This window comes from Ambystoma mexicanum, chromosome 7q, assembly GCF_040938575.1.
Source record: "Ambystoma mexicanum isolate Mex_15411 chromosome 7q, UKY_AmexF1_1, whole genome shotgun sequence".
NCBI classification, from domain to species: domain Eukaryota; kingdom Metazoa; phylum Chordata; class Amphibia; order Caudata; family Ambystomatidae; genus Ambystoma; species Ambystoma mexicanum.
Window position 1 is genome coordinate 582,236,821 of NC_090941.1, and position 25,796 is coordinate 582,262,616.

General features: G+C 45.6%; 1 protein-coding gene across 2 annotated transcripts in view; it reads left to right on the forward strand.

The window, feature by feature from the left end:
• Positions 1–25,796, forward strand: part of PROSER1 (proline and serine rich 1) — a 918,625-nt gene that overhangs the window by 127,973 nt on the left and 764,856 nt on the right. For both annotated transcript variants that reach the window (XM_069640684.1, XM_069640685.1), the window contains exon 5: positions 21,817–21,910. In XM_069640684.1, the coding sequence (XP_069496785.1) occupies positions 21,817–21,910 (94 nt within the window). The remainder of the gene's footprint in view (positions 1–21,816; positions 21,911–25,796) is intronic.

Sequence of the window (25,796 nt, forward strand, 5' to 3'; positions counted from 1 at the left end):
ACCTTTACACATACCCTGGCTCGTAATTGTTTGTCTACTTGATGCATTATTGTGTTTCAAAAGGTATGGAATTGATTAATTTAAACCATATTGGATATTTAGGAAACACGTGTTTTGATGTAAGAGGGCTATTATGGTAAAACCATGACATTGCCATAATTCTCATAGGGGTTCATACTTTTTATCTACACTTTGTGTTTTGCAATAATCAGTGAAAATAATGACTTAAACAATAAATACTAAACATTTGAAGTTAATTTATTTAAAACTAGTAGGTGTACCCGTGCTTTGCACGGTAATTCCCACTTCAGTCCTAGTTTGAAGTTTATTTAATGAACTAATATAGATGATGTTGTTGCATGGTTGTTGGCATTACTCGAATACCAATTTGGTGTTCCTTATGGTGAGTTTGATTTGTACTGGGAGGCCCTTCTGACTATTAATTACCATGTTTGAAAATTCTATTGTATGGGCAGTTATGCCGAGTTTTATTTGTACCGGCCGGCCACCTTTGCCTACTGCCATCATTGATATGCTATTATCCCATAACTAATGATTCTTTGTAGACAATATTGCTACTCTTTCCTGTACGAGGTAGTGTGAACACATTTCTAACTCTGTAGCAAGCCACATAAAGCTGACCATGAGAAAAGCATGAATCCCGTAAATCTATTCCAACTACTTTCAGTTAGAGCGTTGAGATTGCGCAGCAGCATTATTGGTGTCCCGATCTACAGACAAGGCAGCAGCAACCTCAACATAAGTGGCATATCTGTAGGGCTGAAGTGTGTAAGCTTGAAGTGCCGTACCCACGCGTGTTCAGCTGAAGCATGTAAACATTGTTAGCGTTGAGATGGCATACATTCATAACTTCTGAGGTGAAATGAAGTTTCTGTAATGATCATGAAAGATTTGCCACCATGTGATGGACAATGTAATTGCGGACACTATTGAAGAGACCTGCAACGTTTCTTGTCACCCGCATTATCAAAAAAGCACCGTTTTGTGTCACCCACATAATTTCAAAAGTGAGTGCCGTTAATGTCAGCTAGAATGCTGATAGTGTGGAAAGTTGAGGAACAATGAACTGCTGAGATTTACGTAGAACTACGGCAGAACTGTGCGAAGAGCCATATGACAGGGGTAAGAATTGCAGGTTGCTTTAAAAAAAACATTGCAAAAATGATGTTATACTTTTTACATTGTCTACGCCATGGAACCTACCCACATACCAAATTTCAGGTTTGTAGCATCTTGGAAATATGCTCAACATCACACCCCTACGCACGCACACCCCTGCACACCCCTACACACACGCACACCCCTACACACACACACACCCCTACACACACGCACACCCCTACACACACACACCTACACACACACCTTTTTACATTGACAATATTGTATAATGGGATCGATATAGATTCCTGTGCGCTCTTTACAACCTCGGCTAGTATATGGTGAATCGGCAGCAAGCCCCACACTTCCTGCAAATCACCCACTATGATTTGCTTTGGAATACAATGTAGAATTTGAAAAAGTAGGAAGGGCTGCTTGCACTCTGATAACAAGTTAACCTATGATCCACATATGTAATTCACACAATTATATAATGTTAAAGATGTGGGTTATTCCACCACATGTAATTTCAGCAGTAGAGCGACAGCCGGCACGTGTTTCGACCAACTGGTCATTTTCAAGGTTGGTGACAATCCCAATGCATAGAATGTGGTCAAAATAAGAATAGATAGAAAACAATGTCACCAATATATGAGCAAGAGATACAATTCAATCAAAATATACATGAAAATGAATAATTCAGTGTGACAGGTAAAGTTTAAAAAGTATACATAAGAAAAACACCAAACACATACCAGAAGTCCAGGAGACTGGTCGGTGAGGAAATCATATATGCCATCCAAAAGAAGAAGAAAAAAATATAAACCAATAAGAGATATGGAATGACATGATGCTTTCCGCATTGGGTTACATGATTGTCAGTTACTCAAATGTGTTAGTTCAACTTCATTGTGCTATCCATAGTGGTTCGCGCACTAGGTTTCATGACTATGAGTTATTCACCGCCATTTAGAAAGTCAAGCATGCAGTGGTTTGAATTGGTTTTCTTACTTATACGTATTGGTTTTCTTACTTATATGTAGGGACACCAGGGAGGTGTTTCACTTACAAAGGGAAGACGTAGTGGGTTCCACATTCTTATGGCATGAACACTCACGTAGTATGGTTTGCACAATGTAGTTGAATTAACACTTCTGAATAACTCATAGTCATGAAACCTAGTGCGTATTCGGTTGACTTCTGGCTGAAAATGAGATATTCAGCTCCAGCCGAATACTTAATTATCACTCGAAGCCGAATAGTTTCCCCTACAAGATACATTAAGTACCATTTAGGCATGTCATGGTTATCCTTTCAAATGATCATTAAACACATGCTGCGTTCACTTTTTTGATTAATTACAGGCAGAGCAGAGGTGTGAAAGTGCAAACAATGCCGCTACCCTTCATGTGCTGGACATAGACTTTCATCTGGTTTTTGCTGGGGAGGAGTGAGCTCAAGCAAAACTCACAATATTTTTAATATATCTCTGGCATCCCCTGTATTTTGCATTTAAAAAGCATTGAGCTAGAACAGTAGTTCGTGAAGTCACTATTGAACATGGTATTTCTTTAAGCGCTTATTTATTTGCTGATGACCTGTGTAAGAAATCTGAAATGTACAGGCTCCAATCCCAATTTCCAATCCGAGTTCTATAATTAAGTAGATTACTTTGGCTGTTCGACAAATCTCCGTAACTTCCAAACCCTGAATAAAATAGCTCAGGGGGTAGTGTGCATGCAGCAAAGAACCGTATTCAGCCTGCAAGCTAAGGTTATAAATCAAGTAAGACAGCTCAGTGGGAAGTGTGGCAGAGATGTGCTTGTAATACCGAAACAAAAGTTATAATTCCTGCCCTCCAACTTTCTCATGTTGCCAAAATGAGTCCCTTTGAATTGAGTAAAAGTGACAGATGTTAATGAAGAATGTGGCTATATTTTTTGTTTAATCAAAATGTGGCAGCACAAATATTCCTCCCATCATTAGAGAGTTAAAAAATAGGGATATTTTTGCGATAAAGTCGAGGAGATACAAGTTTACAATTCAGATACATTGAACCAAATGGATGTACACGTGAAACAAATAAGTAACATAAACATGCCAATTAAAGATCTGAAAGTCAGCACTGTCCCTTCCCTATAGGGTCAGCCGAGAATCATGGAGAACTCGGCATTCCCTATATATTTTTGTCTGGTGTCTTTTACCAGTCCCCATTGCAATCTAATAATGAAACAACACGTTTTAAATGTCTCATCCCCACTCAGTAAAACATGTAAAAAGCATGGCTTTTATATCCCAAAGGTTTGTATTCAGTTGCACTTCAGCGGTCAGTAAGGTGTTAATTGATGTAAATGCTCCTTTTGTGTTTCAGTGCCTTGCTGGAGCAAGCTGGCCAAAGATGGGCAGGCACAAAAGGAATGTTTGAAAGTACGAATAGACGCATCCCAGTGATTACATACATTCATACTATATTTTTGGGCTTGTCTTAGTTACTTGGGTAATGCCTAACAAGCGATACCTATGAATACACAAAAATACAAATTGTGCTTTTATAAACAGTTTATTTTCAGACAATGTATTCCTTTCATTGTTTACACAAACATCTTCCGTAGACAACAAAGAAAAGAAATGCAATAAAGAATAAAATGGTTACATGTAATTATAACTAATTTAAATAAATAACTAATTACTTTTTTGTTGTTTTTGGGGGGAATCCCCAACCCCAAATCCCATCTTATTTTAAATAATACTTTCCCCCCACCCCCAAAACCACTATTCACTCTCACAACCCCATTTTTAGTTTTTCCAGAATTAGTTATTTTGATAATTGTTTTTTCATTCGTTTTGTATTCAATATAATCCTACATACCATGGACATATATGTTTTAAAGTGTGTGTTTAATTTTAAAAGTTTTTTCCTGTCTACATACTATTATTTATTGTGCGGATGGACCTCTGATCACCTTAACCCAAAGTAGGTCCACCACTTAAGAAGCAAGTGCACGTTTGTCCTTAAAGCAAGTTTATTGTACACATGGCTGGGGGTGGCGAGGGGTGGGCTAGATGAGACTGTAGAGTAAAAATAACCAGAGTCTCCCTGAACCACACAAGTTGACACTTTTAATACATTTTGTAACAGTAAAAACACTCCCACATATTTTATTACAAGTCATCCCCCTTACACATGGTTGGTCAAACCTATATAATCTTCTCCAATTCCCACGTTTTCATTGGTCACATTTATCTGGCTGTCATCATCGGCTCATATTTGTAGCACACCCCTTTCCTGGAGTCTTCAGTGGTAGGTTATGACATCATCACATAGTTACACATTCAGATACAAATTGAATTCATTACGGGTTCCAGCTGGCCAGGAATCTCTACTACCGGACATGATGTGCATGGTTTGCAAGGACACTTTTAACTACAAGAGGAGGGCGAGTAATAACAAATTCCCTTTTGAACTGGTGGTAACTATCTCATCCACCTAGACTTGCTGATGTCCTTATTTCACTTTAATCTAAAGGACTACCAATTCAACATGCATGGCCTCTGGACGCAATCTGAGAAAATAATTAAAACCCATAAAGTATTGGTCAACTCTGCCCTTAGGTGTCCCTTCACCGCAGGTTTATTACGCAGCTGCAAACAGATGGCCAGATTCCCCATGGCAATAAATAACAAGCTCACATGGACTTAAAAATATTGCATCTTCTTTCCACAATAGCGCTAAACCATAACAACCCCGGGCCTGCCTCTGGCTGATCATCTGATATTGTTGCAGCTGCCCTTGCTCTACCTTCAATCCTTGCCAAACCAGTTTTCTCAGTCACACAGAGTTCACCATGCAAACCCTGGCTGTAGGGCCTGGCCAAACTATGAAAAAGCACACGGCATACAGATTTGTACGTTCCCCATGTACCATGCATGCTCTTTACAGTGGATTCTTCATTGCAAATCACCTTTCTCACATTTTCATTATGAAGCTACGCCTTGTGCAGTTTTGAGACGCTATGTGGCACACCACACCTATATGTATGGTGTTCCTATATACCATAACTATATCAAGGCATAAAATAAGCAGTGTCATATAGCAATTTGCTATGCAATTCTGAAGATTTGCTAATTAAATTGCCACTTGTGTAGCAGAGCTAGCTATTTAAATTACCCTGTTCAATGAAACAGCAGCTCACCCTGTATTCTTCTATTGCCCTCTGGGCTCTCTCCTATGTTCACTGCAAGGTCAAATGGGCTAATGGAGAGGGAGTACAGCAGTAGTCCAGTGCTAAAGGCCTGAGTGGGAGTGCTAAGCAAATAATTGCAAACCAGAAGTAATCAGAACAATACTTTTATTTAGCCTAACTATATCCTGTTTGGCAAAGACCAGTATGTGTTAACTGTATGTTTTTTAAAGGCAGCCAGTCATACAATTCCATTCCTAAAACATGAAGTTGTTACATAATGTATAATTATAGTATTGCTACTTTAGAATCTTGCATTGTCTCTTTTTCAGAAATGTGTAGGTTAGTGTATCTAAATCTGTCCCACCTATATTTCATTTTGTTGGGGAAGGTGCATCATATTAACAAGAGAGCATGTTTGTGCTTATGCTTACTATTTTTCCTCGTACAAAATGAATACACAGTGCCAACTAGATGTTCATGCAAAGTAGTGTTCAATAGTTCCATCCATCTACAGATCTACGGCAATACCATACACTGTAGTTAGCCTCCAGACCTTGCTTATGTTCTAGGGATATGTTTGCTTTTATATAACCACATACAGGATTAGCTGGCCAATCTAGAGGCAGGGAACTCAGCCGAATCTGCAAGTAGCCACCAGCATTTCATGCTGGGCCACTGTGCCTCTGCCCAGCCTTTGCCCTATCCCTGGAGATGGTGCCCCGGGACAAGTCAACACTGGGGAGCCACACCTTGAGCACCCCCTACCCCCGCTGCCCACTCACCGTGCACCTCCTTGTTCACCTCCAGGTATTGGAAATAGTTGTTTCAAATTGCAGATATGTAATTTCGTTTTGGGGAAGCATGCATTGGGCAAAGCCTACTTTTCTTAAAAACGAACAAAGAAAGGATCAGCACCCCAGATGGCAGCTCTGAGTGCTAATAGTGATAAATACCGCTTTCATTAGTGTACAGGGCTGGAATGCTGCGTTTGGGCCTACCTGTATCAGGCTTAAGGCGCTTTAGAGTTCCTGCCCTCCCCGACCGTGATATTTAACGCCATATTGAAAACTGCTGATATCAATCACCGGCAAGGGGCATCTTGTCCACCTGAAGTTGTCAATTGCCCTGCCTGCCGCAACACCATACTATGTATTTAGTCTCAGGCTATGACTTTCCTTTAACATTGCACACTTTTTAATATGAAGCTTCTAAACTTCTACTTGCACAGCAAATGATGGGTCAAGCATAAAATATATGGGACATATAGGCCCCGTTCTAGTTCCAGCCACCTGGAGCAGAGTGGGCAGGAGCCCATCTCGAGCTGCATCTGCAGCCCATTGCAGCCACACTACGAGCCACAGCGATGCTGCCCACGTTTGGGCCTGGAATCTCCTACCATCAACGTAGCATCCTGCACCCAAGGTGAGCGCTCCGATTGCTAGCCTGTGTACCTTCCCTGCAGCCGACGCCGCAAACTGCAATCAGCTGTTTATTTACTTTTTGAGTCGCGCCTTGCCTTAAAATGGCCACCGCAACGCAGCCTGGTAACTAGGCTCACCTTGGTTGCTAAGCAACCTCCGTGTTTGGTCTATTAATTGAAGACCTTCGCTGACAGGCGGAAGGAAGCTGGAATCCGGAAGAAGGCCAGAAGGAAAAAGGCCTTGTTTGCCGTTGCGCGCCGGTGAGCGCTGCTTGCCGCCCTGCACTACTCGCAAGTTACTACTGCTCTCTTGGTCCCACTATGAGACATTTTTACCATCTAGGAGAATTCCGTGCACCAGTCATCCACCTTTGAAGCTTACTTACATTCAGGTACGGTGCTGCTGCATTTGCAAAAACTCTATTGCCAACCACCCACGATTCTCTTGTACCTTTCATTATTTTCTGTAATGTCTAATGCCATTTACGTGTCGCAATTGAAACCTGATCCACTGTTCTGCTGACCTTCGCCCATTACACGGTCACCCGCCGACCCAGCCTACATGATATGCTCACTGCACCCTCGGACATTGTACCTACTGTCTGATTTACGCATCAGCCTTATATTATACTACCATCTGATCAACACTACCTCTGTGCTCCTGCCCATTCCCCTGCTGATACTGTGCCTACGTGGGATTAGCCTACTTTAAACTGTATGTACCCTATCCATGCTGCCCTGACTTGATTTTTCTGTGTCTAGCCTATGTGGGACTAGCCTATCTTGCACTGCATGCACCTTTGCCCACCTTGTATTGCTCAGATCTGCTCCCCACATGATCAGCCTAAGTGGGACTAGCCTACTTTGAACTGCATGTACACTCCCTACTCTGAACTGCCCTGGCTTGTTTTTCCGATGCCTAGCCTATGCGGGAGTAGCCTAGTTTGATTCATATGCACCTCTACCCACATTGAACTAGCCTGTTTCTCCACCACCCTACCTACTTCAACTGTGTGCTTCAGAAAGACCCAGGTGACCCTCCTACTGTGCCTTACCTTACCACTAACCTGCTTAATCATGTCCTTCTCTAAATATTCACCATGTCCTACCTTGGACAGAAATACTAAACTCCGGGCCAGATTACCCCGCCTCTACGGGTCCACAACTCACAGCATCAAAGTCCTCAACGACCAACTCAAATCCACCTCACAGCACACTGTTACTCCCTAGCTTTGCCACAGCCTATGATAACACTAATTTACCGAAACTTATTCCCATAAAACTCCAGACCATGCCTAATTCAACTACGGTATCTGGAGCTCTGATCAATGCCAGATCCTTAGTGGCCCATGCCACAGAAATAGCCGACATCTTATCACCTGACAACCTTGACCTTCTGGCAATTACGGAATCCTGGCTGCACGAAGCCACAGGCCCAGGGATCTCCCTTGCCATTCCAGAAAACTACCAACTAATTAGAATGAATAGACCTAACAACATAGGAGGCTTTCTTGCCATTATAGCTAAAACCACCCTTGCCCTAAGACTACTAACTCAACCCCCCCCCCCTCAAATCATGTGAACTACTCACAGCTAACCTGCCCATCTCCAACTGCCGCACCCTAACAATGTATCTAATATATAGGCCACCTGGACCCACCGGAACCTTTGAGGAGGACCTATCCAGCCTCTTAGTCAACAATACTAAAGATTCTTTGCAAATCCTATTACTAGGCGATCTCAATTTAGGATTTAATGACCCTGAAGAAAAATCAGCCCAATCCATAGCTACCATGCTAGCCGAACATGGCCTTGCCCAAAAAGTCCTTACCCCAACGCATAACAAAGGAAGGACCCTTGACTGGATCTCTACCTTGAACTGTGATACCACTATCAATAAAATTACCCCTCAACAATGGACTGACCACCACCTCATCGACTTTTCCCTAACTTTGGATGAGCAGATTACCAAAGACAAAGTCATGGTACCACCCTCCCCCCACCCACCAGATCTAAAAAAAACATCACACCGGACAACCTCCTACCTCTCTTGCTCCCTATCATCAATGCTCTCGCCAATAACTTGGACCCAGAACTCCTTGTGGACAGCTACATTACGCTATAACGCTACGAGTGAAGCCCTGGATATTATTGCACCTTTTAAGTTACGCAAAAGCAAGCAACAAGCACACCTCAATGCCTGGTTCACCCCCCACCTAAAAGAATAAAGAATGCAAAAAAGGAAACTAGAATCTCAATAGAGATGCACCCCTTCTGAAGAAAACAAATTGCACCTTAAACATTTCGCTAACAACTACAAAAAAGAAATCATACTCACAAAAAAAACCTATTCAACGAAAGGATCTCCAACGCCAGTTCTAACACCAAGGGACTATTTGCTATCCTAAGTGAGCTAGAATGACCTGTTCCTCCACCGGACAACATACCTAAAGATAAACAGTGGTTCACCAGCATACAAAACGCCCTTACCAACAAAATTACAACACTTCAAGCAAAAATTACTAAAGAAAAAGCTTCCCTGGCCACTAACGAGACATTAATTACTAGCCCCACTAAAGACTTACCAGGCCCAGCTCCTTTCAAATTCGCTAAAATCTCCATTCAGGAAACTGAAAAGATTATTGCATCCCTTAAGCCCTCTAACTGTAAGGGCGACAACTGTCCAGCCCAACTAATTAAGGATGCAGCAAGGGATTTAGCCTCCTTTATAACTAAACTAATGAATGCCTCCTTCTCCACTAATACTATCCCAAGCAACCTAAGAGTCATGGGTTTTACCTTTACTTAAGAAGCAAACCCTACCCTTCTATCCCCACCAACTATAGGCCCATTACCACGGTACCATTCCTCCTTAAGATAATAGATAGAATATCTTACTTACAAATTCAGCGGCATCTTGAATCTAACCATCTCCTAGGTGCCCGCCAATCGGGTTTAGACCACAACATGGCACTGAGACAACCTTAATTGATCTTAAAACTCAAATTGACAAGCTCAACGACAAGGGAAACACTGCTATGCTACTCCCCCTTGACCTATCGGTGGCCTTTTACTTGGTGGATCACACGATCCTGTGTGATCGCCTGGCATTGGCTGCCCACTTCTCAAGTGAGGCCATAGCCTGGGTCCAATCATTTCTGCATAACCGCACTATAAGAGTTTTCTCCACATTGGCATCAGCAGACCCCATCAAAATAGTATGCAGTTTTCCCCAAGGCTCCTGCGTCTCGCCAACTATGTATAACATTTTTACCAAGCCCTTATTTGACAAATTGGACAGACTGGGTGTCACCAACACAAATTATGCAGATGACACTTGGATCCTCATTCCCCTTTCAGGCAACTTTGTCACTGATACAGCCTTGGTAAATGAAATATACCTCGTCATTCAGGCATGGATGGCTACTCATGGCCTCTGCCTGAATGATGACAAAACCGAAATCCTGCTCCTTGGCTCTGATGCCAACCTAAAAAAAACTCAGCCCCAACTACTCTGCTTTCAAAATCGACGGCAATTTAATTACAGTAGCCAAAGTAGTGAAAACATTAGGCTTTTACATTGATTCTTCCTTGACATTGAAGAAACAAGTAAATTCCTTTGCATCCTCCACCGCTTTCCTAACACAAGCCAGCTGCATCATCCTTGCCAACGCTCTAATACTTTCCAAACTCGACTACTACAATGCCTTGTATTTGGGAGCCAACAAATACATCATTGACAAAATTCAAATACTGCAAAATAACGCCCTTGGAACTGCCCTCAATTTACCCACAAGAGAACACATATCCAACATAAGAAAAGAACACCATTGGCTAAAAATCAGTGATAGGATCTCCCTTAAAACAGCCTCACTAACTTACAAATGCCTTAATAATGCAGCGCCCCCTTACCTAGAGGAAAGAATAGTGAGAAGAACATCAACCCGCCCTACCAGAGTTGCCAACTCCTACTGCCTACAGATCCCTAAATTTAGGCTAAAAAAACAGGTGGTTGCAGCTTCCCGGTTAAGGCGGCCCAATATTGAAAAGCACTCCCACTGGACATCAGAATAGATCAATCCTATTACAGCTTTAGACAGAACATCCTCGAATGGTTATGTTCTAATGACTACTGGGACTATCTGCACACCAGCTAAACTCTGAATCTCGTCGCCTCTTGTGTATATATATATGTATATTGTTGTACTAGAGTGCTAATTTACTATTTGTAAATATCTGTCATGTATATATGTGCCTTACTCTGTAACCAAGCTTGAAGTATCCATGTATTATTTTTCTCTGTTGCGCCCAGTTACCCCTGGTTTTGGTGCGCCATACAAATTAATAAACAAACGCACACAACCACTGGCCTGTGCAACAGCGACTACACCCATTTGCACGGTGAACACTGACAATTGGTTTCAGAGCCTTTTCTCATATCTATGCGTCAGTTCATGTAGCCATTTATTTTTTATTTTTTGCAGATACTCATCTCATTAATATCCTACTTCAGCAGTAAACAAAAATGCTGTATTTTTGCTCATTTTATGTCTTAGGTTCAAAGAACATTTAGTGAATAAAAAATATTAGTAAAACATTGCTAATCAATAACATTTTAATTGGCAAACTCTGCTAATCCATCTTCACAAACAAATGTATGCCTTGTATTATGCTTCGATTTCATCAGTAGGCTTGACGTGTATCTTGCTGCGTGAGTGCAGATCTAAATATAGCCACTCAAACACGAAGTAACACAAAATGTAACACATCCCATTCTTATTAACATGTAAAATTGCAGCATCGCGCCAACTTCACCATTACCCCAGTCACAAATATGGCACGTTTAATGTGAACCCCTATTTCTCACTATGACCCTTACTGACCACACTAACATTATTAAAAGGCAACTATTCATCCCTGTTTTTCGGCTCGGTCCTGCTCTTCAGTTAACCCCTAGTTGGGGTGATAACATGGAGACAATGGGAGTAGTTAGGGGGATGGCTGTGCCCTGCCTCCATGTAACATAAACAAATCAACTCAGAAGATTGAAGATCACCATTTTTTTGCTTGTACTTTTTTGATCGTGGAAATGTGCCTCAACATTTTTACACATATATTTTTATTTTTTTAAGTTGTTGAAAGTTATCTAGGGGTTGCCCGACATTAGAAAGGGGCAGTAGAGTTGGCCTTGTGTGTTATGTCCTGAACCCAACGCTATGTACCCTTTATGCAGTATGCATCTTATTGGTGACCTTACCCGTTTCTTCATCCACTAATTTGCCATATCCTCCAAGCTCTTACTCTCCAAAACTCCAAAAAGTTCATTTCTCGTCTTAATTTCTTCTACCTCCTCACCAGCACTGCCATTCTTTTCTACTCACACTTTTCCTCTCACTGAACTTTGGTTGCTACTATTTCTTGACTTGGGCACTTCCACCACAGGGTTCTCATTCTTTTCAACCTCTCCTTTTGCTGGGAGGAAGTTTTTCTAAGGTCTAATTCTGCACTCGTAGCCAGCACTCTTTGGATTTATAAGATACTGGTAATGATGAATATTTTTACAGTGGTTCTTGCCATTATTACTGTTAGGAAAGATGTCTCTTTTGGCAACATTCCCTCTATAGTTTCCATGGACCCCCAATCTTTTTGCTTTGTCTTTTAACTTGTTCTGCCTTCAGCATCACTGCTCTTGCTTTTTGCTCATTTTGCTCATTTGTTGTGTGGAAACTGATCAGTCCTTCAGATGAGAATACAGTGCCCCTTTAATCCTCCCTCGTGTCCTTATCAGCCTTCCCGTGCCACCATATCGTACACCCCCATGTATTTTTGCTATCTATCCCAAGTAGGGTCCACTGGGAAGGAAAATGTCCATAAGGTGGGTGGTAGCAATACTGGGACAAGGAATAAGCCAAGGGCAATGAAGATCAGTGATGCAAACCAAGGCATACACTCTAGAAATGGAGAGAGTGTATACAGAGCGAGCTAATGCCGGTAGAAATGGTTCTTGATGGACACACGGAAATGAAGGGCCTTATCTCACATCTCTATGAGGCCCTCTTGGAACTAAGGTTGGAGCCACAGTGGGGCTTCAAACGCGGTGGGAAAGGGACCTGGGGATGGAAGTGGGGGAGCACATGTGGCACCTGATGTGTAGAAGGGCCGTGAAGCTGTTAGAACGGTGGCAATATGACCCGATGCGCCTGTCCAGGATATTCCCCACAGTTGATCCTCATTGCTGGCATGCGTGTGGTACCAGGGCCGACTATTGGCACATGTGGTGGGACTGGCCCAGGGTGCAGGTGTATCGGATGGAGGTCCTAGGCTGGATCAAGGAGGCGGGTGAGGAGAATGTACACTCAATTCCATGTTGGTGCTGTTTGGATTGTTCCCCTAACACCACTGGTGCACTTTCTCCTCTTGGCGGCATGGGCCTGCCAGGCCAGATATTGGAAAAGGAGTCTTCTCCCCATGGCAAAAGTGGTCGAACACAGCAAAAGACATTTATACAATGGAAACGATCACAGCAGCCATTCATGGGGGAAGTGCACCCATAGAAACAGAATGACTCCAGTTTTGTAATGGATTTGGGTGAAGGGGAGGACGACAGTCGGAGGTCAAAGAGAGTGCCTGCCCGACCTCGAGAGACTTTTATCGGTAGGAGCGCATCACGGGCAGTGATATATAGTGATATGTGTTTAAGGACCACTTGACATTCATTGATGTACAAACAATCAATCTGTCGTGTTCAGTTGCCTGAAGAAGAGTTTATTTGAAGTTAAAAAGGGCTAGGGGGGAAAGTGTGTGTTATTTTTTTTTTTTTTTTTTTGGGACGAGCTCAAGTAGAACATATAGGAGGAGTTCTAGAGTGCATGTCCCTCAAGTGTTTGTTTGCCTCAATGCTTGGTATTGTTTAAAATCTATAAACTTTGATTTACAAATTTTTTTTGATCCCATGCTAACTTGAGGGAGATTTCTACACTCCCAGTTTGTGGAAGGAGTGGGGCATCACCAGTTTAAATCCTGGGTAAAATCAGGGCCAGGAAACCCCAGAATCGCTGGCAGGCCTGGCTGAGCGGGGTGGACAGCGCCATTTTGGGTTACACTGTACCGGCCGACAAAGTGGCAGCAGTGGATGGGTCCGAAGAGCAATGAGCGGGCCTCAGAAGCCCTGTAGCAGGGATTAACTGCAGTCTGATAGATTTGGCCGACCAGTTAACCATCAGTGGCTGCCAAGACATCGGGCTAGGCTGCCGGTGCCAGCCGCACCAGCATTACAAGCGAAGACCCTGACACCAGTACTCAACTTCGGCACTGCTGGTGCTCGCCATGCCCTGCTCCGACCTGCCAGGACCCGTTCTAAGGATCTGAGATAGAAATGAGGGCTGCACACAGAGACGGGAGAGCAGCCTCTGCCGGAGCAGGAAGAAGAAAGGAACGCACCGCGCCGCATAAACTGCGCCTGGCACTGGGGGCCAGATGGAGGCACAGCGGCCGCTGCAAAGGAACCCAGTGAGCTACCAAATCCCTGCGTAGACCCAGTGGGACACCTGAGGTGTTGATTGTGTCACCTGCAGCTGGGAAGACTGGCTCAGCAACCCACAGAGGGATTTAGAGGAAAGCAATTGCGGGTGGATAGCGGTTGAGGCACAGGGACAAGGCAAACATTTGGCCATGACGAATGGACCTCAAAAAAACCGACAACGACCCAGGGACCCATCAACCCTGTGGTCATACCTCACCCTGCAAGAGTGCACTCAGTAGCTAGCACTCGCTGTGCACTGCGGCAGCCTCGTAACTTCTCTCACAAATAAGTGGGGAAGAGGACCCAAAACCCAAGAGGTGAGCTGAGACTCTCAGGGGTTGGGGGTACCCGACTGAAGCTCCTTTACTGCACCCGACTGAAGCTCCTTTACTGAACCCAAGGAATGCAAAATGGGCAAGGGGGCTAACCGTTGAGACACTGGTGGTCACAATCGCAGGCAGCAGGAGGAATACTACCATTGGAGGCCAGCGAGTGGGGTTCCCTGCCAGTGTTGGCACACCGGTCCAAGCAGGTGGATAAATAAACATCTTTCTTGGAGATCAGCTCTACTCACCACGATGCTTAAAGACCAGATCAAAAAGGGGGTGCATCAGAGCAAGATAGACCAATACATGGTGAAGACTCCATAGACACCCTTGGTTCTCGCCTCTGAGTTGGTGGCCATAGAAGGCGGAGGGCAGGATTCCCAGATCTCCCTCCGAGACATTATGGGAGCCATATGGGCAGCCAGGTCATCCATGGAAGAAAAGATTTTCCTTCCTGCAACGAGACCTGCAGAATCTGGCCTCAAGGGTTGGAGAAACGAAACCATGAATCTCAGACTCGGAAGATGCAATTACCTGGATGGAAAAACAGCTTGCAACGGTTACGCAGAAGCTTATACAACTGGAGAACTGTCCATAAGATAACAAAGGGAGAGACCGCTGCAGCAACATACGTATCCTCGGGGTCTCAGAGAAGGAAGAAGGGCCTAGCACCAAGCTCTTCCTGGAGCAATGGCTAACTGAACTGTTTGCTCCCAAGAAGCTTTCCAAATTCTTTTCCATCGAGAGGGCGCACAGAAACCCGACTGGTCGCCCAATTCCAGGGGTGCCACCAAGCAAGGCTCCCCCAGTCTGTATACACATCCACCTACTATGTCTAATATGCCTGATGCAGCCGCCGTACCATGAGGTGAGGCTCCATCAATTTGCATACTTTCACATTGATTTTACCTGTAATGCCTGTATGCACCTGATGCCAGCCCCCCGTGCCATGAGGTGAGGCCCCGCCAGTCTGTATACACCTCCACCTACCAAGTCTAATTTGCCTGTATGCACCTTTGATGTCAGCCCCCGTACCATGAGGTGAGACTCCACCAATCTGTATACACTTACCAACTCATCTGTAACCACTAAGCTTGTTCTTGAAATTTACTACTGTACGAAGCACTTTCTGTAACTAGCGCCCTGATGCCTAAGGATTTGGCGCGATGAAATAAATGCAAAAATAAATAAGTACACGCTGACAGCCATACCCGTGTGTGCATCGAGCCTACCTTTGGCCTCCTGAAGGCACGTTTCTGCTGCCTCGACCGTACTGGTGGAGCCCTGATGTACGCGCCAGAGAAAGTTGGCAGAATTGTGCTTGTGTGTGCAATGTTGCACAAAATCTGCCTGAAGAGATATGTTCTGCTACCTCCTGACTTGGACATGCCACCCCCAGAGGATGAGGATGCAGTGCCTGTGGTTGAAGCAAATGCATGCATTGCCAAAGATGACGTGAGGGATGAGAGAATGGCACGCCAGGGTCTGATAGACAATTTCTTTTGGCACTTAAACATGGCACAAGCCATGCACCACTGTATCACACCACCCTAATCAATAAACACGACAGACGCAGTCATAAATGTCCTTGCATTGATACATTTAAACATTTTTTATGCCCCAACTATACCCCTCCGCCCACCAACACCCCATCACACTATCACCCCTCCTGCCCCCACCAACAGCCCATCACACTATCCCCCTCCCACCACCAACACCCCATCATACTATCCCCCTTCTGACCTCCCCCACCAACACCCCATCATACTATTGTCACGCTCACCTGGTCTCCACGGGGGCTAGCCGTACGAATGATGTCTGCACTGGCGTAGCTCTGGTGGTATGATGATGTCCTCTCCCCTGTTATCACCCCAGGAGGCGTTTGTCTGCAATGTTGAAACAAGATATTAGCTTTTAAGTTGGGGCTGGATTGGTCCCACTTCCGTCAACCTCCTGATGTCCAACTCCTCTTCTGGCTCACCTTTGAGTGTTGTGAGGTTGGCTCTCCGTCCTGCTTGACTTTCAGCAGGGGCGCAGTAAGGTCAGTCTTTCCCCGGACACAGTTACTTCACTGGTCCAGAGTGGCTGTTGCTGTGTCTGGAATATCTGGATTAAGCAGGTAAGTCTCTATGCCAATGGATGCTTGGTATAGGTGCTCAATGTCTTTATTTCCCAAGGTTTAAACATGGTTTGTCTTTCTTGCAGGTGCGGATTCGTACAGAGGTTTGGATGAAGGTTTGACTCCCTAGGATGCTGGACAGGTTATCTCCATGTGAGTATTAGCGCGGGTGAGTCGCGCTGGATGGCTGAATAATTGTTTGTTTTTGTTTTGTGCGCGACTAACCTGCTGTTTTCTGTTCTTTCTATGCAGGCGCGGCCCCAGGATGATGGATAGAAGAACCGCTCCGAGGTATTCCGGAGGAATGCAGATGTGCGGGTGAGTATTGGAGGCCTGTGCGGATGCCCTCTTCCCAACAAGGATGGCGATCCGAAGATCAGCTGAAGGCGAGACTGGTGGATGAGAATTGCAGGTAAGGCCTTGTTTCTGTAATAACACCTGTTCTTCTCTCTTTCTTCTTTCAGGCACCGATGGATGGAAATCTCAGAACGGGCGTGGCTGTAGAAGCTCGAGGACAGAGCAGACACGGTGAGCGTTACGCTGCAGGAGTGCAGAATAACGCAAAGCGTGTTCTGCCTGCAGGGTGTGGCTTAAATAGCCTTGCAAGTAGTTCCGGGCAAATAGTCCCTTTACCACACCCTGCCTTTCAGATAAAGTAGTCCCTCGGTTTCGCCCTGGATATACAGAAAGGCTCAGCCTCATTAGGCTGAGTAAGTAGTCCATATGGTTCAAACCATCTTATGAGCCTGGCGCCAATGGTGCCAGGACTGAGTCCAGGAGGTTCTGGGACGCTCCTTTGGGGCTTGATAAGCCCTATTGGGTGTCAATGAATGGGTTGGGCCCATCAGTTCCAGGGGTTTTGGAGCACGCACCATGACAACTATCCCCCTCCCCCACCAACACCCCATCAAACTATCCTGATCCCACCTCCCCCACCAACACCCCATCACACTACCCCCTTCCCTCCTCCCCCCACCAACACCCCATTACACTATCCGCCTTCTACCTCCCCCCACCAACACCCCATCACACTACACCCCCGCCCACCAACACCCCAGCATGGCCGCTCAAGCAAATCTGTGTCCCAGAGTCTATCACAACCAGGGCCTCTTAGAACCCCCCCCCCCCCCCCCGACTGCCCCTGGTGATCTTGGGTGCAAAAGGCGCTATGACTGTTGCCGTGGCATAACCTGCTGTGACCCCTCTGTGGGTGTGGATGATGTGGATTATGTGGATGAGTGAAGGGAGCCTGTCCCCAGGCTCTGCTGCCTTTGCGCCTCCCTGCTTTGCCGAATGGCCTCGGCCAGCTCCCTTCTGTCATTTCACTTACATGTTGGGCGTGCAGTGTAAGGGCGGGCGTGGTGGCAGTTGTCTCGGCTCTATTCCGCGCCATGGAACGCACAATCCTGCAGGTAGCCCCCTGGATACTCTCCCTGATGGCCTACAGGTGTGTGGTGTATGTGTTACCAATCTCTTCCATCTGGCGCTGTATGTGCCCCATGTCCTCATGCCTCTGCAACAGCATGCTGCGCGTTGAAGATTGTTGTGTGGGTGGGGGCTCTGCGCTGGCCCAGGATTAAATGGAGGGGAGCCATATGTAGGAGTATCCACGTCCGGGCTCTGGTGTCCGTGCGCGCTGGCGAGGTGGAGGGCTCTCTGGGGAGTGTTGGTGGCATGGAGGGCTCTCTGGGGAGTGTTGGCGGTGGCGGCATGGAGGGCTTTCTGGAGAGTGTTGACGCTAGTAGCATGGAGGGCTTTCCAGGGAGTGTTGGCGCTTGCGATGTGGAGGGCTCTCTGGGGAGTGTGGCCCTTCAGCAGGTGAGGGCACTGGGCAGATGTCCCCCTGTAGCTCCTCAGTCCCCACGGCAGCAGGTGTGGCCACATTTTCAGGGCCTCTCGCTGCAGGTGTGGTTGCAGTATGCCCTGCACTGTTCGTGGTGGCCTGTGGTGTGGGCGTTGCCTTGGCCCTGCTCTGGTGTGGCGTTACATGCCGGGACATCCTCCTTGGGTGTGGCCCTTTGTGGGGTTGTGATGGCAGACCTTGGTGGCCTGGTAGCGGTGCCCCCTGATGAACCTGCATCCTCCTCCTCCTCCTCCTCCTCCTCCACCCCTGATGCTTCTGGTGATGCATGAGTGCCCATAGGAAATGTCATTGGGTATGGTTCACACACGTGGGTTGGCATGCAAGGCACAATTGATATGGCACAGAGTATTACCCCACACATATGAGCAAGTGGGCATGGTTGGTCATGGGAAGATGCATGTGGGCCCAACGTCATGGGGTTGCTTGTAACGATGGGTGTGTGACCCATGCCCTGTTGGTCTTTGATCCAACAATAGGGCTCCTGGTTTGGAGCCTACTCTACCCAGGAGGGTTACTCATGAAACAAAAAAAGGTTACCAACGCTTTACAGCCAGGCCCGAGCTCTACAGTGACTCAGCACTCTAAGACGAATCTGCTTGATCGAGTGGCCTGCCACGTGTGACCCCTCCAGTAACACAGGATTTTCCTTGCGGGACACATGTGTGAAAGAAACTGAACAGGCTGACACTAGAGAGATAAAAGCCTCCATTGAGAGGACCACACAGAGATCCCCTATCACGGCAAGTGGACCTCCAAAAATCAAAAATAGTGCCTGTGGAAATAATTACCCATAGCACAGACTTCATACCGTACAGCATCCCGTCCTGATGAAGGCCGTGCACAAGATGAGGCATAACAGGCCCACCTAAACGGCTGAAACACCCTGGTGTAGACGCACTACTCCCAACTACAGTGCATTGACATTGTCTATCACAAAGAGAACTATTGTCTTTAACAATTCTATTTGTTGTTACTATGTCAAATTGTTTTTTGTATATTGTATCATGTGAATTCTCTGACAAACAACGACTGAGATTAAGTTTGTCCTACACACACAAATTGGTTGTTATGCCATAAAATGTTTGGCTCCGTGTGCTGTAAATATATTTTTGTCTGTACTTCCGGTTAATCACCGTTTGATGTCATATCTCTCAAATGTTCATTTTATGTTGATTCATACAACTTTATATATAGAAAACCAAGATTTTTCCACAGAGTATGATAAAGTGATTTCTTCTTCATATATGCAGAGGGTGAAAAGGAGTAGGAGTATATTTGAGCAAAATTCGTTCTGTTGGTCTTTGGCCTGTGTGTGGGTAGGCCAGGGTGTCCATGCTGGGGCAGCTTCTGTCTGGCATGCATGCTTGTGTTCCTTCTTGGCTCCACATCCCCTCCCCGGGGGGCGTGGCCTAGTCCATGGCACTGTCATAGCTCTATGGGGCAGTGCTTTGCAGCCAGCATGGATGCACCGTGGTGTATGTTGATTGGCAAGCTGGGCATATGTCGGTGTGTGGGATGTGTACTTCCCTGTGTCTTGTCTTCCATGCTTACATAGGGCAAGCCTACTGGGGCCGCAACATTCTGGTGTGACTGCTGCACAGTGTTGTGGTAGCTCACGCAACACAATCCTACTAGCACAGGGTGCACCAGTAGGGGTGTGGTGCCCATGGCATTGGTTTGGTTCACTTGCTGGACCTTCTCGCTGCTGTGAAGCTCAGAGGTGCCCTTGGTGACCTGCCCCATGGCTGATATGCCACCCCGTTACTCTGCCCTGTTAGCCTGCCCACCTTCTGGGTCTGCTGACTTGTATCCCTGTCCACTTGGGCATCTTATGCTGGGATGCCTTTAGCTCTACAGTGCCTCCTCCAGTCGCCAGGGATTCCGGCCAGTTTTGGGACAGCAGTCCCCGCACCCTGACACTAATTGCTGAAGCCTCTGTCACAGGGTACGCTGGCTACTTCTGTCATCTTCTGGGGGATGGAAGTCCATATGGCTGTCCTATGCTGGCCAGTAATCTTGCGTTGGCGACTGCCATACAGTTCATCAGTGGGAGGTTACCTCGTCTGTGAGGACAACAAGCTCTCCCTTGCTAAATTTGGGTTTACAAAGGCGATTTTCGGCCACCTTGCCTCTTGTCCTCTCCTGAAACGTTTTAGCTGATTACCAGGAACGGAGGGCAGCAGGATGTGGAATTATTTAATGGATTGTGTTTTTCAAAATGGCTGCCGAGATGCTTCCCATTCCGGCGGTGACACAATTTCTGTTGGCGCTAATAGCACTCGGATCAGCAGCAGTAGCTCTATTGGCGCTGCTTTCTCAGTGGTAGCCCTTATTTCGGAGCTGTTACCGCCATGCGCTAACAGCGTTACTGCTGGGGTAAGGCACGTGTTCACGCCAGGTTGTGATGCAGCAGTAGTTCCGCAGCATGGCCCAGCAGTAATGCTATTAGCGCCTGGTGGTAATTGCACTGGATTATCGCCGGACTTGTGATGAGGCCCTGTGATTCTTCACCATTGTTCCATACAGGAGAGTGGATATTAATGAATCATCCTTCCTGTTCAGGACTCTCAATGTGCTCATTAGCCATCTCTTGCCTGTCGTGTGTCACCAGAAATCAGTCATGCTTTTTAAACAAAAGGATTTAATTTTGTGAGATATTGGTCAATGTGCATTTCTGTTGTGATATTGTATTGTTTAAAGAGCACACCTAGCTCGAAAGGATTGCAGCAATGTACAGAGTGTGGGTAGCTTTCATTTGGGCTGGCGACTTTTAACACTAGCGCAGTACTGTGCTTTGAGTTCTGTCCGTCAGTATGTGTGTCTATTGGAAAGTGGTCCGAGGTCAGGTGTTGTTGAAAAAGCCATGTTTTGAGAGATTTTCGAAACTGGAAAATTGTGGGGACATTCTGAGCTGACACCGGGATAGAGTTTCAGAGGGTTGGGTGCATGACAAGAGAAGGGTTGAGTTCGAAATGTGTTTTTAAAGATACTTCTAATAAAGTCAGTATAATTAAATAGATATTTTTCAAGATCCTGCTATGTAAGATCGGAGCACAATACTCATTGTACGACCCATGTTGGGAAACACAGTTTGTGAGCAGCAATCTTTGGTATTCCCTAGCAAGGTTCTCTAGCTATTTTGTGACATTTTCCTGGGTAAACATTAGGGATATAGTTGCAAAATTGGAAAATCTTGCCATCGATTGTTGAGCAGAAACATTTTCTAACATTTATTTTCATTTGTTCAATTTTTTGGTAGAAATATACTAGATTCTAGCAACTACCGCCCTATCGAGGACCTTTTCAAGACAAACTTGGCTGAAAGAAAACGATGCCGGAAGATTCTTGATCAGGTACTCTGAGCAGTTTATGAAAAAATATTTATGAAAAAGTGTTGGCAAATGGCAGCTGCTGCTTCCTGCTAGGAATTTCTCACAAAGTAAAATGTGTTGGACGTCATGAATATATCTACATTCACTTTTGCAAGCTGCACCATGGCATACTTGATAGCTTTTGGGTAGTTATTTCTACTGAGAGTTTGAATTCTTCTTTTTATTTAGAAAATCAGATAATTAATACTACGTAATGATACACAGTGATATGATTATTAATTATGAAAATGAATTAAAGGGTTGGACTACTGTTCCTGTGTGCCACTGGGCTTCTGCACTTTGTTCAACATTACGGCATTTTCAGTTTATGCTCCTTGAGCGCGGTAACACCTCTGCACTTAACACAGGGCCATGCTGTACCGGACTCTGTTGCCCCCCTCCCCCACCCTTGCCACATCTCTGCATCTCTGTATGTTTGCGTAACCTAAATGAGTTAGGACCAGTTAGTTTGTCTGTCCCCCCTATAATCCCCCTCCCCACCATTATTTGGTGCCCCGCTCATGATCTTGGTCTCAACTGTAATACTATATGCAATTGCACTAGGAGAAATGTCATCAGGCCTAGTATGCTAGTTTTTCTGTTTACATCCTTCGGAATCTTTTTAAGGCCTAACAATGATTGCTGTATTCCCCTGTAACCTTCCCGCTTGAAGCGCTTTGAAGCACTTCACCTGTGTATACGCACTATATAAATAAACAAATAAATAAATAAAGGGTATGGTAGAGTGGCAAGCACGAAGGCTAAATCTGAGGAGGGAGAAGGGCTGTAATTGGCTACAAAGACTTAAGAGCATAGCTTGGTTCAAGAAAACACTTGCACATTTAGGAGTAAAGACACACAGTTACAGTTCTAAGTAAATCAAACATATGTACTGTATAGGATCACTTGCAATATTAGAATAGCTTTTACGGTAACATCACATAGTAAACCGACCAGAAAAATATATGCAAACCGTTAGGGAGAATTCTCAGAAATGTGCTAATTCCCTGCTACCTTATAGACCCCCAGCTCTTTTTGTTGGACTTCAGGACTTTTAATTTCTAACCTGAAGAGAGTGAGACCTTTTTCCCACGCCCTCATGTATTTTTCTGTGATTTGGACTCTGTGTTTCCTTTGACTTTGGAGTCTGGCAAACTCCATAGGCATCATCTTTACATTGTGACACAAAGCACCTCCAGTGCAGTGACACAGGGAAGTCTCTTAGATTTCCCAAAGGTTTAAATACCTTCTCTTTGTGAAACTACTGTTTCCAAGAGCAGTAAAGTGAAATTGACTTTACTTACATTTTGTAACTTTCTAGACCCAGCACACACTATTTTAGCATATTAGTATAGTATCCCCTTTGTCTAGTTTCTCATGTAACATTTTTATATTGGACTTTCTACAATTATTGGCTGGTGGCAGTGGTTTACTTTTTACTACCGTTGTGTGTTTTTACTGCGGGCTGCACTCGCAGCTGCAGTAAGGCACCCATGTGTGCCCATTTTGTGAAAATGACCCCATTCTTGTCTTTTCGCCATTTCTTGCTGGAAAGGTCCTTCTAGAGATTTACTCTGCGTGCCAAACCTGGTTTGGTCCCTTTGTTCGTTTTCTTTGGTGGGATTCTCGAGTGAAGCCTGCCTCTGGCTGCAGTGTGACTGGCAGGGGCAGGAAGTGAGGGAGGTGCCCGAAACTCCCTGTGCTTCGTCTCCTTGGTTACACGAATGCACCCAAGGGTGATTGGCTAGAGGGCTGTCCTCGGAGGACAGCCACCCTGCTCTGCGATTGACAGATAGGCTGGAATGGATGGGAGAAGCCTGCATAAAAGGCAAAGCTTTTTGGCTTGGAAGACCGAGTTGACCACCCGACAAAGGAATCCAAAGAAGCTCTTGGAAGAGACGCCTGCTGCAATTCCTGAACCATTGGTTTGCCCGATGAATCCCTGCCGCTGTGCTGAAGCTCCGTATTCGCCTCGACTAGAGAAGCCCTGGAAGGACGACTTCTCCCCTTGGGTTGGTGGGACCAATCAACCCCAAAGTGAACTTGTCTGGACATCCTCTCGAAGCTGGCTGTACTTCCACTGCTGCTGCTGGAACCGAAGTACCAGGGAGAGGAACACCAGATCGAGTGTGAAGGCGAGCGTCCCCAGCCAGCACGATCCTCCCCACAATGAGAGACAATGAAGGACTCTCCCAAGTCGGGAATAAGGCCAAGACAGAGTGCGGGTGAGCTTAAATGGGAGTTTATCAATAAGAATATGGCATGCAAAGAACTCTACAACCTCCGAGAGCGCTCTGTCTGACAATCGCAAAGACAGGCGTATATATTTACAAAAAACGTCATAAGAACCTACACACTATAGGGGGCACAAGTTCAATGGGATTGGGTGGCGACGACTAACTATAGGTGCTGCTGCGATGTGGTTGGCCGTGGCTGGAGAACGTCACTGGTCAGTCTCGTGGGTTGGGCTGGGCCTGGCAGGTTGGCAGAGTTCATCCGGGCGGTGTTGTTGTGCCATTGCGGCCAGTGTCAGAGATGAATGTCTTTTCCTGACTTATTTGCCCTAGGCCATGCACACCGCAATCAGTCAGTCATTGCAATATTATCTTCTTTAGTAAATCTTCCAATAGGTTATTCTACAGGTTAATGCAACATAGGAGGAATGCACCTTGTGAGGGGTCTAATGGTCATTCGTCAGGGCATGGTTACCAGTGTCCTGTTGACCGGAGCCATAGGTTGAGGGGCTAAGCTTCAGGGCATGGGACGGACGGTACAAGCCTCCCTGTCTTGTTAGATGTGGTTAATGTGCCGCTGTGTGTTGCCACAGTGTTGGGTGTCCTGATTGCACAGGGCCATAAGTCTAAGATGATCTGGTGGGTTGTGGGGTTTACGAGGGGGCGCCTTTGGAAGTGTGGGTTCAGGCAGGGGTTTACTGCTGTGCTGTAAATAATGCAGGTGGAGGCCCGTGGCCTTGGGTGCTGCAGAGGGGGCTACACATCTTTGAAGCGGCTCCAGTCTAGTTGGGGGAGGTGGAGCAGTGCAGCGCGGGCCTCTGCTCTCATGTTTGGCAGTCTTTGCAGGGTGGGAGGGGGAATGGCCTTGCACATATTCACAAAGGTATCTCCCTCGTGTGTTGCCAACTTTAGGTAAAAACATCACAACCATTTGAACGCTCGATAATACTTATTCAAATCACTTTAAAACATGCATTTCAACTTTGCTGAATGTGTCTCTATTATATTCAGTCTGGGCACCTTATTCATACACTATGTTTTAACAACTACAGTATTTAGTTATATGCATATACATTTGCAGTAAGTGAGGTAGTATCAGGGTTGGTGGAGTACATAGAAAGTAACCCGCCACTGTACGTGGCGGAGGTGGCACATGAGGGGCTTAGACATACACGCGTGACGAGTGCATTCTCGCACACTCTTCACATGTGCCCTTGGTATGGTTACATTCGTTTTCTTGTGTACCCTAGCAGCATTAGTTCAGTTATGGCGCGGGACCGCGGGGTGTACGGCTTTCAATGATACATATGAAGAATAATCCCCCGGAATGCTTTTATCATTTGCACACCCCTGCAGGGGTGTGGGTCCTTCACGGCTGGTGTCATGTACGATAATTACACAATTTTACAGGTTTCTTTAGTAAATGTGGTTGTATGGAGAGGATACATGTGTTAAAAGTGGTTTTTTTACATTCATATTTGGGTACCTGTCAGCTTTCATCAGATGACCATTCTACAGATCTTCCCATCGCCCAGGCCTTGCTGACCGGGTCATTCTGGGAGCAGTGATACATTGCGGAAGGTGAACTGTTACAATGTTAGTGTATTACGCTAGATCATGTCCGTCTTGTTCGT